At 38.6% G+C, this 15,423-nt stretch overlaps 1 protein-coding gene and 2 non-coding genes across 4 annotated transcripts; all 3 read left to right on the forward strand.

The window, feature by feature from the left end:
• The first annotated feature begins 8,100 nt into the window (after positions 1 to 8,100).
• On the forward strand, positions 8,101 to 14,418 carry LOC149029674 (methylsterol monooxygenase 1-1-like). 2 transcript variants are annotated; one of them, XM_089142005.1, is made up of 5 exons: positions 8,101 to 8,682; positions 8,798 to 9,120; positions 12,710 to 12,857; positions 12,952 to 12,984; positions 13,770 to 14,418. In XM_089142005.1, the coding sequence occupies exons 1-5, from the start codon at positions 8,353 to 8,355 to the stop codon at positions 13,803 to 13,805; spliced, it is 870 nt and encodes a 289-aa protein (XP_088998131.1). In that variant the 5' UTR covers positions 8,101 to 8,352; the 3' UTR covers positions 13,806 to 14,418. The 2 variants fall into 2 exon arrangements, with proteins under 2 accessions (XP_088998131.1, XP_088998130.1); XM_089142004.1 differs by having other exon boundaries at positions 13,761 to 14,415.
• Positions 14,419 to 14,818: 400 nt separating this feature from the next.
• TRNAA-AGC (transfer RNA alanine (anticodon AGC)) lies at positions 14,819 to 14,891 on the forward strand. The gene has a single exon. It is a non-coding gene; the product is annotated as a tRNA-Ala (tRNA).
• A 108-nt stretch (positions 14,892 to 14,999) lies between these two features.
• Positions 15,000 to 15,072, forward strand: TRNAK-CUU (transfer RNA lysine (anticodon CUU)). Its single transcript has one exon. It is a non-coding gene; the product is annotated as a tRNA-Lys (tRNA).
• Positions 15,073 to 15,423: the final 351 nt, after the last annotated feature.

Here is a 15,423-nt window from a genome sequence, read left to right on the forward strand (position 1 = left end):
AATAATCGAACCGACGAACCTCATCTGAAGTGCAAATCGATACCAAAAGTAATGGAAATAGAGATTTGAGAGTTTCATTTTGGGTTTTGCTTATTTTTCAGGTATTTCAGGAATTTTCTAGGGTTCATCGACTTTGATCATATCTAAGTTCTTTATCTATTTCTTATGTTCTCCCAACTCTTAAAAATTAAGAACTGTGAGTATTCCATTGACCAGATTTTGTTTTTGAATCAACAGGGTTCATAAATTGATTTCCCACCCACCTGTTTTTAATATCCAATTTCATTTGTTGTTGGGGTTCGATGACGTCTATTACTGGTTTTGTGATTTTGATTTCGTTTTGATGCTTGTTTATTACCAAATACCAACTTTCCTACTTTACTTGGACAAATCTATTGACTTAAATTAGTGTTGTGAATAAAATATCCTAATTCTGGTTTAGGGCGGTTTGTTTCGATTTAAAGCCTATTTGATTGGTTTTATATTGATGAAGCAAAGCCATCAATGGGTCCGTCCAAAAGTCAAATAAATGTCTGATCATGACCATCCAATTTATCATTGTAATCCGACAACACAGATTAAAAAAAAATTAGGCGAAAAATCTATATAAAAGGACGACATGCTCACTCAAAGGGTAAGAGACTCAGATCTGCTATAACTCTCGTTCTTTCCTGTTTTCTTCCATTAAAGCTTCTCAAGAGCTCTCAAAGGGCATTGAAACCCTAATCCTTATCGATTACTGACTAGATCGTCGGAGACGCGACACCGATCTAGCTGATTGGCTCCATTTCTAATGAATCATCTGTTTTACAGGAAACGACGCGACACCGATCCAGCTGATTGGCTCCGTTTCTAATGAATCATTTGTTTTACAAGAAACGAGAGACCATTTCAGTTCAATTCACATCAATCCAGATCTGGGAAGTTCGGTGCTTGATTCACGGTCCAAAAATCTCGGCAAAATCTGCACCAACAATTAGTAAAATATTAAATATTTAGAAATTAAAAAAATTTACATTTATAACTAAACCCTGCCACTTGATTATGTATTGTTGAATTTTATTTCGTAAAAATTCCAATCAAATGCACAAACGACACTGAAGATCTGCGTTATAGTTTGACTAGACCGGGAGAACACCTTTCTCGTTTATCTAGTCAATCAATGAATATGATTATATATAATCAACAACAGTAATTTTTGTTGGCATCAGCTGAAGAAAATTGTGTGTTTTGGGTTGTAGGGCCTTGAAATCCGATGGGACAAATGAAGTAAAGAAAACGACGAGTAAGAAACAAAAGTCAAGCTTTGGTGATAAATCCGAAACGCAATGAATGAATCTTATATACTTTTGCTTTTGCTTTCTGGCTAAGTTTTACCTTTCAAAACTTACAGGAGAATGTATGGCCACCACTTTCTTTCTTTCAATCAATTTTAATGGACCCCTTTTCCTCCTTGGTGGATTAAGGTAACATCCCTTTCTCAGCTTAGAAAGTCTGAAAACCATCAAATCCTAAGCATTTGGGTGACCCCTTTGTTTTTGTACATTGGATGCTCTCCAAGGATTTGAAAACCCATCATAAGTGGGTGAGACCTACTAAATGATGTGCGTTTATTGCGCAGCTCCTGCTGCCGATGGTCGAGTTGATCTCGACCGTCTATCTCGCTAGTGGTTGAAAGTTAGACGGACGGTTGATATCGAAATCTCAGTCGAGTTGCGATCTCGACCGAGTTTCGATCTCGACCGTTGGCAGCATAGTGCTGCGTATTTAATGCACATCATTGAAGTTGAACCGTCATAAGTGAGGGGTGTTGGAGCCTCTATTCTCTATGGTAGAAGGCAGATCCCTGGGACGTAAAATGACAGAGAATCAAAGAAGGATTATCTGAGAATGGAGAAACTGGGCTCAAATCCTATTGTTATATTATATTTTTCGCTTTAACTAGTAGGTGGTTCAACTAGGCATTCCGCGAATTGGGGTCCGTTATCCCGATGATTAGAGAATTGTGCTCTCCTACACCCTTTTAAAAATATGTTTAAGAGGGAGATCCACCTCTAATCTATTTTGTCAGCACTTAGAGATGAAAAAAAAAAATCATTTATCAGTTGAAATAAAGAATTCAAACTCGCATTCTTCTAGAGAATGTGAGAACTTTCAAAAATTCTTTAAGCAGTTTTTTCATTCCAAAAAGCTCCAAACCATAGAGGAATCTATCACATCAATTAGGCTTACCTTTGTATGGGTGGAAAATTTTCTAAAGTTTGCAAATTAAACATGCCATGCTTTGTTTTTTGGGTAAAAGATTCACATGCCTTGCTTAAGTGATAACCTTCTAACACCTCATAAACGTCCTAATCTAATTTGAAAAGATCATAATAAGTGCTTACCAAAAACCACGCCTTGACCTAATTATTTTGAATATATGATGAAACAAAATCATCATATGAGATAGTTCACCTTCACTAGTCAATGAATCATTTGTCACTTCCCTAGTTATTTCCACTTGGGTTAAAATAATTGATTGACCTCCTCCACCGAATCTCAAAAGGAAAATGTGATTAAAGCAACACAAAGATCTTTAAATTGACCCATTATGCTTGATGATATATATAGTATTGTTTTTGTATATTGGGTCCCACTAAAATTGTGTCATGAGGAATATAAGGGATTGACCTATTTTGGATTATGGGTTTCTTGATTTATGTAATCTTGATGCCTTGCGTGGATCGTGCGTGAATATATAGACATATTTCTACCCAAAAAATAAAAAAAGGAATGTAAGGGATAGTGTTACCGAATTGGGATTCTCTACTCTTGAAATAAATTTAGCCTAATGCCTCCTCCATCAAACATTTAGGTCAGAGGTTCACTTTTAAACACTATTAAGGTAAGGTTATCATCTATCTCTATATGTTGTAATATATCTTTCTTGACAGCAAGTGTTATGTATTTAATGCGCAGCATTCAAGTCAGCCCTGTAAAAAACCTATTCTCTTGGAGATACTGGGTATTTTATTGACTCTCTTATAAGAAGCTCATGGTTATTAAAAAATAAAATAAAACAAGCACACAAACTCACTACCTTTAGTCTTTCTCTCACCATATGATTAAACAAGCAAATCCATCATCACTTTTTCAATCTTTATAATCACAAAGCAAGAAACTAAACCTTTTTTCAGTCCAACTTCTCCTTTGTAAAGGTTGGTAAAAGCCTGAAATGTCACTATAATGCACCGAACGTAGGCTCAGCCTCCTGTGGATACTAGATGATGAATTTTATCCTTTCAATCCTTGAATCATAGTTCATCTGCTTATGGGTTTCATTCATGATTGTGAATGTCTCAAGTTACTGCGCATGCAAGCGTTCACAACCTTCACTTCTCTTCACTTCATGTTTTTGGTCCCACAGACCCTCTTTGCACTCCAAGTTATCTTCCATGAGTCTGAATCTTCTATGGTAACAGCTGATGAGCTCAAAATGAATTAGAGGTGGGACTCCTAATGGATCTCTTATGGGTCTTTTTTTAATTTACAGTAAAGAGGTGTAGGGTGAGAGCACAAACCTTTATCCTGATGGGTTGGGGATTTGGATTCATTTTTCATTGATCGCATCATGATATCATTTTCATTTGAAACTTGTTATGGGCATTCGACTCATACCCTTGGGTCTAGGAGAACCAACACAACCAATACCTTGGTTCGGTCCTGGTTGATTAAAAATGCTGGTTCGCTAGTCACGTAAGGTCCCTGTCGGTAGGCACTTCTCGGAAATAGGAGGTTGTTGAGAAGAAGGCCTTCTAAGTGGTAGCCAACTGTCCCGAAAAGCTTCTTGGCAAACCTCTCAATAGCTATCAGATGTGCCACTTCTCAGAAAACGTAACGGTGTCAAGAGACTCTACGCACATCATACAAACGTCAATCATCGCATTTATTTCAGCATTAAATGCTATGAGTTTCATTAAATGCGTATGGATAGCTAGGAAGCTTCATATTTTCCAATACCAACCTCGAGTACTGCGTCTGCACCTTTTGTCTCCCCAACTGCAGGTTGATGCTACATCAAGGTTATCTTAATGTTGATTACTTGATTCACCAACAAGATCTTCAACTGTTCGAAAGATCACACGGGTTAGCTTGTTGTGCAAGCCTCTCGAAGAAGCCATCTCCACCGTTTATCCCTTCACGTGGGCATCGTAGAATTATGGAACACCTACCGTCACCTGAGATATAGATCATCTATATATAACATCACTATGCATGAACAATGGTAAAAGTTGAATACTCCAGCCATCATTCTATTGCATTTACTCCTAAAGAACATTATCTTCTTCATCTTCTTCTTCAACATTTATTCATCAAGGAGTTTTTAGTTCTCTTACCTGATCTAACTTAATGATTGGAGGTGGTTCCTCCATCGAGGTGGCCCACTCTCACATTTGTTTTGGTCTCAAGAACCAGACCCGAATTAAAAACGAACTAAGGAGTCTCAAGTACATTTTCACTACAACAAAACCTAACAAAGGTGTAAATAGATCATACAGAGATATTTGTATCCTATTATAAGAATATCCAACAAGAGCTAATGTCATCAATGATTCTTTGAGAATTTTTATTTATTTATGGGCCCCCGCGTACACCCCCCCTGGCCGGGAGGCCTTGCCCAGCACTCCCCTTAACTAGCATTTCCCCTCTTTTTGTAATTTGCCCCTTCCTAACTTTTTTTTGTGAATTGCAATTCTTTTTTTCCCCCCCGCCGTGGGGAACCCTTTTTTTTTTGGGCGGGCTTTTGCGCCCTCCCCGGGGTTGCCCCTTCCCCCCTGCCCTCTGCCGCGGGTGTTTCCTTTGGTTTTCTCTTCCTCCTCTTCGGTTTCTTTTTTTTTTCTTTTTTTCTTTTTTTGGTGTTTTTTGGTCGTTTGTTTTTTTCTCCTTCCGGGTTGTTGGGTTTTGGGTTTTTTGGGGCCTCTCGCTCCTGGGGGCTGTTCGTTGGTTGTTGTTTGCCGGCATTGTCGTGGTTTTTATTTATTTATATGATGGTCATTAAAATTGAGCTTAAATTCTTGACTGGCTATTTAAGTGAAAAATATATCAAATTGTCAGCAATTGACTTTTTTCAAAAATATTAACTTATAATTAAATTTTGACTCTTTGACCCTTTTTCTATTCAAATGTTGAATGTCAATGGACCAAAATACGGTAAATAACCCTTATCCATATAAATGACTATAATGCCCCTCTCTTGCAACTGTCCCTCCCATGGTCTCTCCCTTCACTCCCAGCACCCAATGCGGACCAGTTCACTCACTACCGGGGACGTCCTCCTCCTCCGACTCAGGCCACCGGAAATCCGTTACCGCCATTCCCATGGTTAATAACGTATCGAACAAAAATTAGCACAGAGAGCTCGATGAAGAAGCTCTGAAAATTGAATCAGTCCATCTCTTACTCGAATCCTTCTGCAAACAAAACAAAACAAATCCAAATAGAAAAACGGTAACCGACAACTTGTTAAAACTTTCAACTTTACCGATCTGACGATGCAAATTGGTTCCAGTCGAATCTGCCAAAGACAACGGAGTGAGTCGAGATAGACGGATTTGAGTTCATTGTTTGACATTGATAGACAGGAGACAGTAAACCAAAAAACCCTAAATCAGATTCCAGAATTGAATCCCTCAAGAGAAAAATCAAAGACACATTACCGTATGTAATTGTTGCAGGGGAACCAAGTAAATCAAAAGGGCTGAATCATTAATCGATAAAAGAAACCACCGAAGATTTGGGATTGGTTTTGGGTGGTTTGAATTTTAGTTCATTTTATATAAAAAATAAAAAAAAAAAATTGATGATGGCAGACTCTGAGGAGAAGACTAATAATGGAGTGAACGAGAAAGGAGACGATGCATTTGTGGAAGATATAAACAAAGTTTAAAGTATCTTACGATACCATACGATATTAGTCAATACGTATCTCTCCATTGAATTACACTAAAATACATTAATCAGAAGGATACAATATTCGATACAGGACGATAAGTCTCTTAAAATCACTTGACCGATACGATATTCGATACCGATACTTTAAACCTTAGATATAACTGCTTTAGATTTTGACATGCGAAATTGCCTCTTTTTGCCTGTCCAATTGTTTCTCTTCTGTTGGGGATCAAGATTGTTTGTTGTTTTGTGATGCAAGTTTAACCCGGGATGGTAATACAAGAGGCATTGGTTATGCTCTGATCTCTTCAACAAAAGAGGTCCTTCTAGCTGTTTCTCAACCTCTACATTTCCATGATGTGATTTCTGGGAAGCATTAGCAATTTGTCAAGCCTTGATGGACGTTATTGATCGAGGTTTTCGACGTATTTGTGTCTTTTCTGATAACCAATCTGTGGTTTCTTTTTTAATTACGCAGAGTGGAAATATTCCTAGTGAGGTTGAGGGTATTTTGGAGGATTCATTACTCCTATCCTCCACTTGTGCTTCTTGTAATTTCTTTCATGTTTGTCAAGATGCCAATGGTTTGGCAGATTCCCTAGCTAGGAAGGCTCTGTCTATTCCGAGTAAGACAGTTTGGCCGTTATCCGATCCCTGGTTGTGTAGTGTGTTGCCAACTGGGTGGTTTCCTCGGTAGTTCTTTTTTCTAATAAAATATCTTTTTACCAAAAAAAAAAATCTCAAAACTTTGGTAGGGGTTTTTTGTAAATTTAAAAAATTAAAGGATAGTTTGGTAATAAAAGACTTCTTATATTCCCCTTCACCACCATGACCAAAATGGTCATTTCAATTTCAAAGCTAATAGAAAAGTTAACTATCGGTAACTTGATATCTTTACAAAATGCAAGTGTGAATAATTTGAAAGGTTTCCCACTTAAGTGAACAGTTAACAATTTTAACCTGACTTAAGTGGGGTCCATGAAAAAACACTCTTCTTTTGATTCTTTCAATTGCCAACGTGTAGCACTCTTGGGTTGAGGCCCTTGATGGCATCTATCGCAACATAAGCAGTACTACCTAAAAACAATCTAGCTCTAATATATTATTCACGCTCTTATCCTTCTTGTATTTGGCTCTTCTACTTGGAGAGAGTCTCCTAATGAGTGTTCAATTAGTGGCTCTTAGTGTGCGAGGCACCAGACATTCTTGTTGCAATCGCAAGGAGTTGCTCATCAGGGACACCTTATAAGCATGGAGTTGGGAGTTCAAATCTCCTCAAGCTATAAATTACCCCCTCCCCTATGGAAGCAAGATTGGATTACCTCTCAATCAAAGGGAGCACATACTCTTTCCTTGGCACTTCTCCACCACGTATTTGGTGTCAGGGGCCATGTAAAATTAAAACCCACTAAAGAGTCTCACCACCAAATTATTTTGTTAACACTCTAACGTGGGTCCCACACCAAAAAGAAAAACATCTCAACATAAAAGGTATGAAATGACTATCACAGCCTATGGATTTTCCATGAACAATGGAGTAGCCCGGCTCACAAGTCTGTGTTGAACTTGAATACTACACATTAAATGCACTAACATCTTTTTTTTTTGGAAAGAGGTTCATCCGGGTCAGCTTGCACGCACCACAACTACATCCTCAAGGCGCTTTTTATATCATTAATATAGGCGGGGCTTTGCCCCTAGTCTCGAGGGGATTTGAACTCTGACCTCCGATGTGGAAACGTTGGGCTTTGCCAACTGAGCCACCCCTTGGGGTTTAAATGCACAACATCTATTACCAACGGTTGACATCGAATCTTGTTTTATCCGTCTGTTTTAGAAGTCGTTAAAATGCGAAATAGACGGTCGAGATCGAAATCTCGGTCAGTAGGCAACAAAGAGCCGCACTGAATTGCCAATGGAAGGATAGTGCAGTGGTTGAGAACTTACCTCTCAGTGGAGAGATTGTGATTTCAATCCTTACCGGCGGCATATGTAATTATCCCAACCCCAATTTCTCTATATATAAAAGGCCCCTTTGTTAAAAAAAAAAAAAAAAAAAAAAAAAAAACCGCACCGAATTGAAACCGCACAAGCCACACACGTCCAATATACCCATTCAAGATTGGAAAGAAACAAACGAGAAAAGCGTAAGCTTATAAAGTAATAACTAATAACACCTGAAACAAACCCAAGCGGTGGTTCCTGTCTTTGCATTACAACGGGCGACGCTGCACACCACCTGTTTCAGTTTCAGAGAATCGTCTATTTATTTGTGTCTCGACCCTCAAATCATCCCCGTGTCGTCCACCTCTCAAGCAAAACCCTAATAGATCGTTCACTCTCTCAGTGTCATCTCACTGTTTTAGTGAATTAGTCTCCTTCCCTGGGGTTGGAGCTGAAGGACAAACCAATTCAAAAATGCTGCCTTTTTTTACTTTACAAGAAGCAGAGGTAGCTCTCGGCAGAGAGCTTACATTCGCGGAGAGGCTATGGTTCAATTACTCCGCCCAGAAGTCCGATTACTACCTCTACTGTCACAACATTGTCTTCTTGTGCTGCATTTTCTCTTTGGTTCCTCTGCCATTGGCTTTCATGGAGCTTAATCGATCAAAGAACTTCGACAAGTACAAAATTCAGCCCAAAGTAAGGGTTTCTTTTTCCGACATGGTTAGATGCTACAAACAAGTCATGCGGATGTTCATACTTGTCGTCGGTCCTCTGCAACTCGTCTCCTACCCGATAATAAAGGTGTTGCATTATTGTTCTGTGTCAAAATTGCATGTTTCTGGACTTGACACAAGATTTTATTGTCACTAAAGTTTCTGGCTGCTTTTTTGCTTTTGTTTTGTTGTTGGTGTTGCAGATAGTTGGAATCCGAACGAGTTTGCCTTTGCCATCAGTTTGGGAAATTGTTTTGCAGCTGTTAGTCTATATTATTATTGAGGATTTTGGAAATTACTGGATCCATCGCTTGCTACACTGTAAATGGGGATACGAGAAAATTCACCGCGTCCATCATGAGTTTTCTGCTCCAGTTGGTTACGCTGCTCCTTACGCTCATTGGGCTGAGATTTTGGTCCTTGGCATTCCTTCGTTTTGTGGCCCGGCAATGGTTCCCGGACACATGATTACATTTTGGTTGTGGATGGCTCTGAGGCAGATGGAGGCTATTGATACGCACAGTGGGTACTGTTTCTAGCTCTTCTCTTCTCTTTTTTCTTCCATGTTTGAACTATATTTGAAGAAATCATGTTGATGCTCGATACTGGTTTTGAGATCAAGTATCTTATATTTTAGGTTGCGGAAGCCAAATGATTCATCTAGTTCTTCAACAGAGTCACAGAGTCACAATTTGTTTTTCTGTATTCTATCGTGTTCTGTTTTTGGATGTGTGACTGTAGTTGGGGGGTTTTGTGGGGGGGGGGGGGGGGGGTTTGCTTTGGGTTAATTAATTAAAAAGTCTCACTCAGTTGTAGGTAGTGGAATTTGGTATATTATTTTTCCTTAAAAATATTTCTTTCAGTTTTTTATTTTTATTTTTATTTTTTTATTATGAATTATTTCCATTAATTTACTAAAATGATTCTGGATATTTGAGAATCTTTGACATATAGGCAAATTGTAAAGAGAAGTAGCTTTAAATTGTTTTATGTTTGATTTGTATACGTTAGCAGAGTTGATTGCTAGCTGAAGAAGTTTATTATTTGCTTTTTGTTTGGACTTGTAGTGTGTTCTTGTCAGTTCAACCAAAAATTAAGGTGCCAAAATACATCATAGAGTGTTCCAACTTAATTTCTCATGGAGTTTAATGGATTTGGGTTTTGCTTTAATATTTTTCAAAGCCATCACAATTAATGGTTTCCAACCACATGCTTTCCTTATTCCTTGCCGTTTTTTGTCCTTTTTGCTTTTCATTTTTAGGCCGATTCCCATTAACAGAGCTGCACAGTTAGAAGGAATCCTTCCCCAGCATATTTTATTTCATAAACAAAAAGGTCCTTGGTTTTAATTTTAATAGCGGTTAAAAAACCTCTCATAAAACTGATGAAGTGAGATGAAAAAAATGAGAAATGAAATATGAAACTGAAAGACTATCGCTCAAGAAATCAGGAAAAAATCAGCTACATGGCCTCGACATGGATCTTGGCCAAAATTGAGATATGACAGGTTGTTGATATGCTCTTCTCCTTTGAAAGTTTTGCTACTCATCTATCTTGACATGCTCATCTCCTTTGATGCTTCTTAGCTTCCCAACATTCTGTGTATGTGCACCATAGGTCAGACACCTTGTCCATACTTTTCTAAGGAGAGAATATCTTGGAGAATAGTGTTGAGTTGGTCATGTAACCTCTATGAAAGGTAAATCTAAATATTTCTCCTTCAAGTAAGTAAATGATTCTTCATCTCTTCCCTAGAAGTTGACTCTTTTGTTTGTTGGCACAAGTCTTCATTGGTTCAACTCTGTTCTTTTTCTGGCCCATGCAACCTGGTATGGTCCAGCTTCAGTTTACCGCTCTCCTGTCAAGGTAAACCAGTCAAAAATAGTTGAAGGCACACAGCCAGCCATAGGACCTACTTTCCATTGTATTCCTTGAGCAGTTGAGATCCAAGTGGAGCTTGTGCTAAATGCTAATGCTATGTTGCCTAGCACCACAGTCAGCAGTATCATCTTTAGCATTTAAGGGCCTGTTTGCTAACGGTTCCATTCTGAGAACGCCGTTCTTTGACAACACCACCACAAGCTTTATCCGAAATAAATGAGGTTGGCTAATGCTGTTCTTTGACACAATCATCTTTTTTGTTTTCTTCACTGAAAGATCGTCCTCTACCTTTTCTTAGGTGTCATTTTAAAACTTATTTTGGGATTGTTCTGAATATTGTCCCTTTACCAATAGGAGAAATAAAATGTATGAGAAAAGAAAAATAAAAACTCAAACTCAAACCTTGTGCCACTACTATTTCCTGCATGCCATCCACAAATCTCAAACTCAAATCTCTTTTTCTTCTTAACAGCAATAGGGTTGCTGATTTGCATCATGTTAATCCTTCTAATCCATTTTCTTAAACTACTTGCGCCCCTGCTATCTGCTCTTGAAGAGAATTCTTGAGATTTCAAAGTTTCATCGGAAGAAACAGAGGTCACTTTGAAGAGTAAAGGGAGAGAGACATATTGCTAGCATTACAATTTTCCGCTAAGGCAATTTGCTTCAGTCAAGGTTGCCCTTTGTTTTCAGTCACAAGAGGCAGGTGTATTGGGCAAGTTCATAAGTGAGGATCCAAACAAGATGGGGTTAAGCCGGAAATTTATCAGGTCCATTTCCTTGTCAGAAATGGACCATCCATTTCCTTGTAGATGTTAAATGGATTTCATCCATTTGATGTGATGTTGGGACACATGGCACACATCTACAAGGAAATGGACGGTCTATTTCTGACAAGGAAATGGACCTGATATTGGTCCGGGTTAAGCCTAGTCAAAGCAGAACCACCACCCCGAATACTGGCTTTGACTAATTTCTTCTGGCATTCACCACCCACAGATTAGGTGGCATTTATGTTCCCAACACCAGCCTCTTTTCATATCTGCATCTACTCGTCTGAATAATCATGCCAAAGTCGTCTCGTTCTTATCCCATTTGGGCTAATGGCTATAGCAGTTGCTAATCACTTATATAGCTTCTTTTCTAGCTAATTGTTTCTGTGTTCACCTTCCCTTATTGAAGATGTTGCATTCCATCTACTGAATCCTTATTCCAGAAGAGTTACTTATCATATTTAGCCACTGCTTTCACCCACATATTCCCTTCAAGCAGCCCTATTTAATCCCCACCATTAGCCATCTTCTCCTCTAAACGCCAACCTCGATAGAACCTGAAACTAAATTAACCTAAAACCTGCAGCAATTGTTTCATACCTTCTGTCCATAAGTAAATCCCTTCCTTCTAAGAAAAACATCTACTCTTCTAGACCTTCACTTGGTCCAAAAAGCAGCTCTTAACTCCCCCTCTAACCCCCCCCCCCCTTTGATCATTGACTCCTAAACTCTCTTAACTTCCCTAAATTTTAGGTTTCAATTCGCACCATCAGGTCAGGCCCAAACTTTGGCTTTATTGTATCAATCAAAGGCTACATTGTTGCTTGCTTTTTTTTCTTTCTTTTCTTTTTTTTTTTTTTTTTTTTTTTTTTTTTTGGGGGGGGGGGGGGGGAGGTGGTTGGTGTTCGTTGATGGAACTGATCAGCTCCTTTGCTGATGGGTAATTGGGCATTGATTTTCTTATTATTTACAAAGAATCACCTCAGTTTAAAAGCTTTGCTTAATTTAATGGGAGAAGTTTGAAAGTTCCAACTCTTGTCTGGGACATTAAATCTATGTTAAATTATTTACTATCGAGAGCTGGTGAATGGTTAATGTACTTTTGTATAACAAATTAGTAGTGTTCTCAAAAATAACATGAAAAATTAAGGAGACATACATGTGTAGCTTATTTGTTGGTACAGAGGGGTTGACTATTGAGTCGGCCGAAGGCCTTTTTCTGGTCTTGTGCCCATGTAAAGTTTAAATCCCATCCCTTCCCCCATGGGCTTTACACTGGGTATTAGAGACTCACACCAGAAGCCCCCAAACACTAAAACCATAATGATGGTCTATAGATTCCATCACCTGTAACTTGGTCTTCACCTGCCTCTTTTTTGGTTTACTTCTTGTTGCCTTCATCTCGGCTTATTTCACTAAGAAATTAATGTCTTCATGTGATCAAGCCGGCTCTTGATGCAGGTATGACTTCCCTTGGAATCCCACAAAGTATATCCCCTTCTACGGAGGTTCAGATTACCATGATTACCATCATTATGTTGGGGGTCAAAGTCAAAGCAACTTTGCTTCAGTGTTCACTTACTGTGACTACATCTATGGAACTAGTAAGGTTAGTCAATAAGAAAATTTCAAGCTTAACGACAGTTCTATGTTGAATTTGAAAGAGTGTTAATGACCGGTGCTCCTTAAATATCTCTTACCAGGGGTATCAGTTTCATCAGAAGCACCTTGGACAGGTAAACCTGAACCCTTCCATTTCAATTTTTTTACATCAGATAGTCATGCATTTTTCTATGCAGGTTTTTAGGGGGGGGTGTATATGTAAGGAAAACAAAATGAAAGCATATTTCAAAGCTATGCAAATTGGTTGGATCTGTCTTCCACCCATTGATCCAACCAATTTGTAAATATGTATGGAAAACAAAACTGCGTGCACCTTTGAATGGTGAAGATATCATATTCAAAATGCTGCTCATAGGCCTGCTAGGTGAAAATTTTGAACTGAATCAGCCAAAAAAATTCCCATTTCAACTAAGACACTCAGTTTTACATACACACACACTCACACACATACCTCTGCTGTGAGAGACAAAGCAAAAGGAAACAGTGTGAAAGAAAGCTAGGGTCTGGCACATTCAACAAATCAGGTGCACTTGTTTTATGGGAGGTTTTAATTGCAACAGTAAAGGATGCTCCATTGTAACAAAGAGGTCACAGGTCAAGTTTGGGAACAGCCTGTTTGTTAAAACAGGGGTAAGGCTCCATACATTGTGATCCTTGCCAGCCCCTCCAGTGGTAGGTGCCCTGTGCGCTAGTTACGCCGTAGTCTATGTGTAGTTCATGGTGGTTAAACCTAATTCATTGGTTTAGTTTGGATGAGGAAGACTATTCCTAGCATGATGTACTGCATTTGAAAGTTTAACGTATCAGTCTGCTCACCCTGGGCTGTTCTCCAAGGACTGTATTGCTCAGGTCATTCTAACAATTTCTTTTCATCATTGATCGGTCAAAGGAGACGCAGATAAATGGCAACGTACAAGAGTATAAATTGGAGTAGGTGCAGGAACACTACCCGCCCATCAGCCATGAAGTTACCAGACCAAGCGCGGAAAGACTTTCATCTGCGCCATCAATTATTGTGGTTCTCATCAGGGCATGGATTTTCTCCGGCCTCATTCTTCCCAGTTGACTGACTCCAATATCTGAATAGAGGGGTCTAAGTATCATCTGCCATACTTAAGATTGGTTGTGGATGTAGATAGGTAATTTGTGAGTTGTTTCTCTTGTTTCCATTAGTTTAGGTGGGAGGATTAATAGCTGTTGGTCCAGTGTTGTGACAAAGGCTACTGGAAAGTTTTTATCTTGTCTGTAATTACAGTGTTGAATCATGTTGTAGACTTGTAGTACCCTAAATTTCTATGAATGATAATGTTTAAACTTCTATGCATATCATGTAATGATGATTGTCAAAACTCCAGGTGACCCAAGGATCTATCTTGACAAGTAATGCTTCTCAATTACAATTGGGTAGTACCATGGATCATCTTTAACTTGTATTTGTTTGCTTATCATGGATGACAAAACTAGACAACCCCTTGGAGTAAGTTTTTGGTAGATGATATTGTTTTGATAGATGAAATGATGAAAGGAAGTAAGAGTGATTGTTAGAATCGAGATATAACTTCAGTCAAATCATGGGAGGCAATAAGGTGATAAAACTAGAGGAACGAGAGCTACTACAAGGTTTGTTTTAGATATTTTGAGTCAACCATCAACAAAAATGGTGATGATACGTTTCCAACTGAATTAGATTTACAAGATGAAGTAGAGAATGCATCAGGAGTTTTATGTAATAGATGCAAGTTGGGCTAAGTTAGAAGGAAATTTTATAGAATAGTAATAAGACTTGACATAAATTATGATTATGAGATAGAATGTTTAGTAGTCAAGAAGAACAATTACCATCCACCTATAACTTGTGATGTAGTCAGTCAATGGGTGACAAATATTAATTGTGCATAATTAGATCTAGGGTTTGAATATTAAGATCAAAGCTTATATGTCATGCAAGGGGATGTAGCTCAGATGGTAGAGCGCTCGCTTAGCATGCGAGAGGTACGGGGATCGATACCCCGCATCTCCAATTATTTCTGTATACACAAGTTTGTACACTTTCAATTTTATTTTATCTTCGTAACAAAATTTCAATCAATTTATAATTACCATAATAATTATAAATACAATAACAACTGCCCGTCTAGCTCAGTTGGTAGAGCGCAAGGCTCTTAACCTTGTGGTCGTGGGTTCGAGCCCCACGGTGGGCGATTTTTTGGCGATTATTTTAAAATTTCCACACTCATGTGAGACTATTTGATATGGGCTATGATCGATGTCTTCTGGAAAGAGGTCATGTCCTACTTACAGTCTTCAGACCAGGTGGGCTTGGTTTGAGAATGCTATATAACATGGGGAATAGAGTCCAGTCCAAACAACACCAGAGATAGGCCCACCACCCAAGCCCAGTTAGGTGTAACGGATTCTGGTCAAAAGATAGCAGAATTAAGTCCTTCGCTAATGGTAGCCGTCTTGAACTTGGACGTGTGGTTAAACATTGAAATACCAATTTTACACAACCAGAACATTTGCAATAACAAACAGCCCATAAAGGAAAACGC

Source organism: Hakea prostrata, chromosome 1 (genome assembly GCF_041222555.1).
Source record: "Hakea prostrata isolate BN-2017 chromosome 1, UWA_Hpros_2, whole genome shotgun sequence".
NCBI lineage: Eukaryota > Viridiplantae > Streptophyta > Magnoliopsida > Proteales > Proteaceae > Hakea > Hakea prostrata.

Coding starts and splice junctions, on each gene's coding strand:
- LOC149029674 (XM_089142004.1), top strand. CDS start 8,353: ATGCTGCCTTTTTTTACTTTACAAGAAGCAGAGGTAGCTCTCGGCAGA. Junction 8,683..8,797: donor TCTCCTACCCGATAATAAAG/GTGTTGCATTAT, acceptor TTGGTGTTGCAG/ATAGTTGGAATCCGAACGAG. Junction 12,985..13,760: donor ATCAGAAGCACCTTGGACAG/GTAAACCTGAAC, acceptor GATCGGTCAAAG/GAGACGCAGATAAATGGCAA.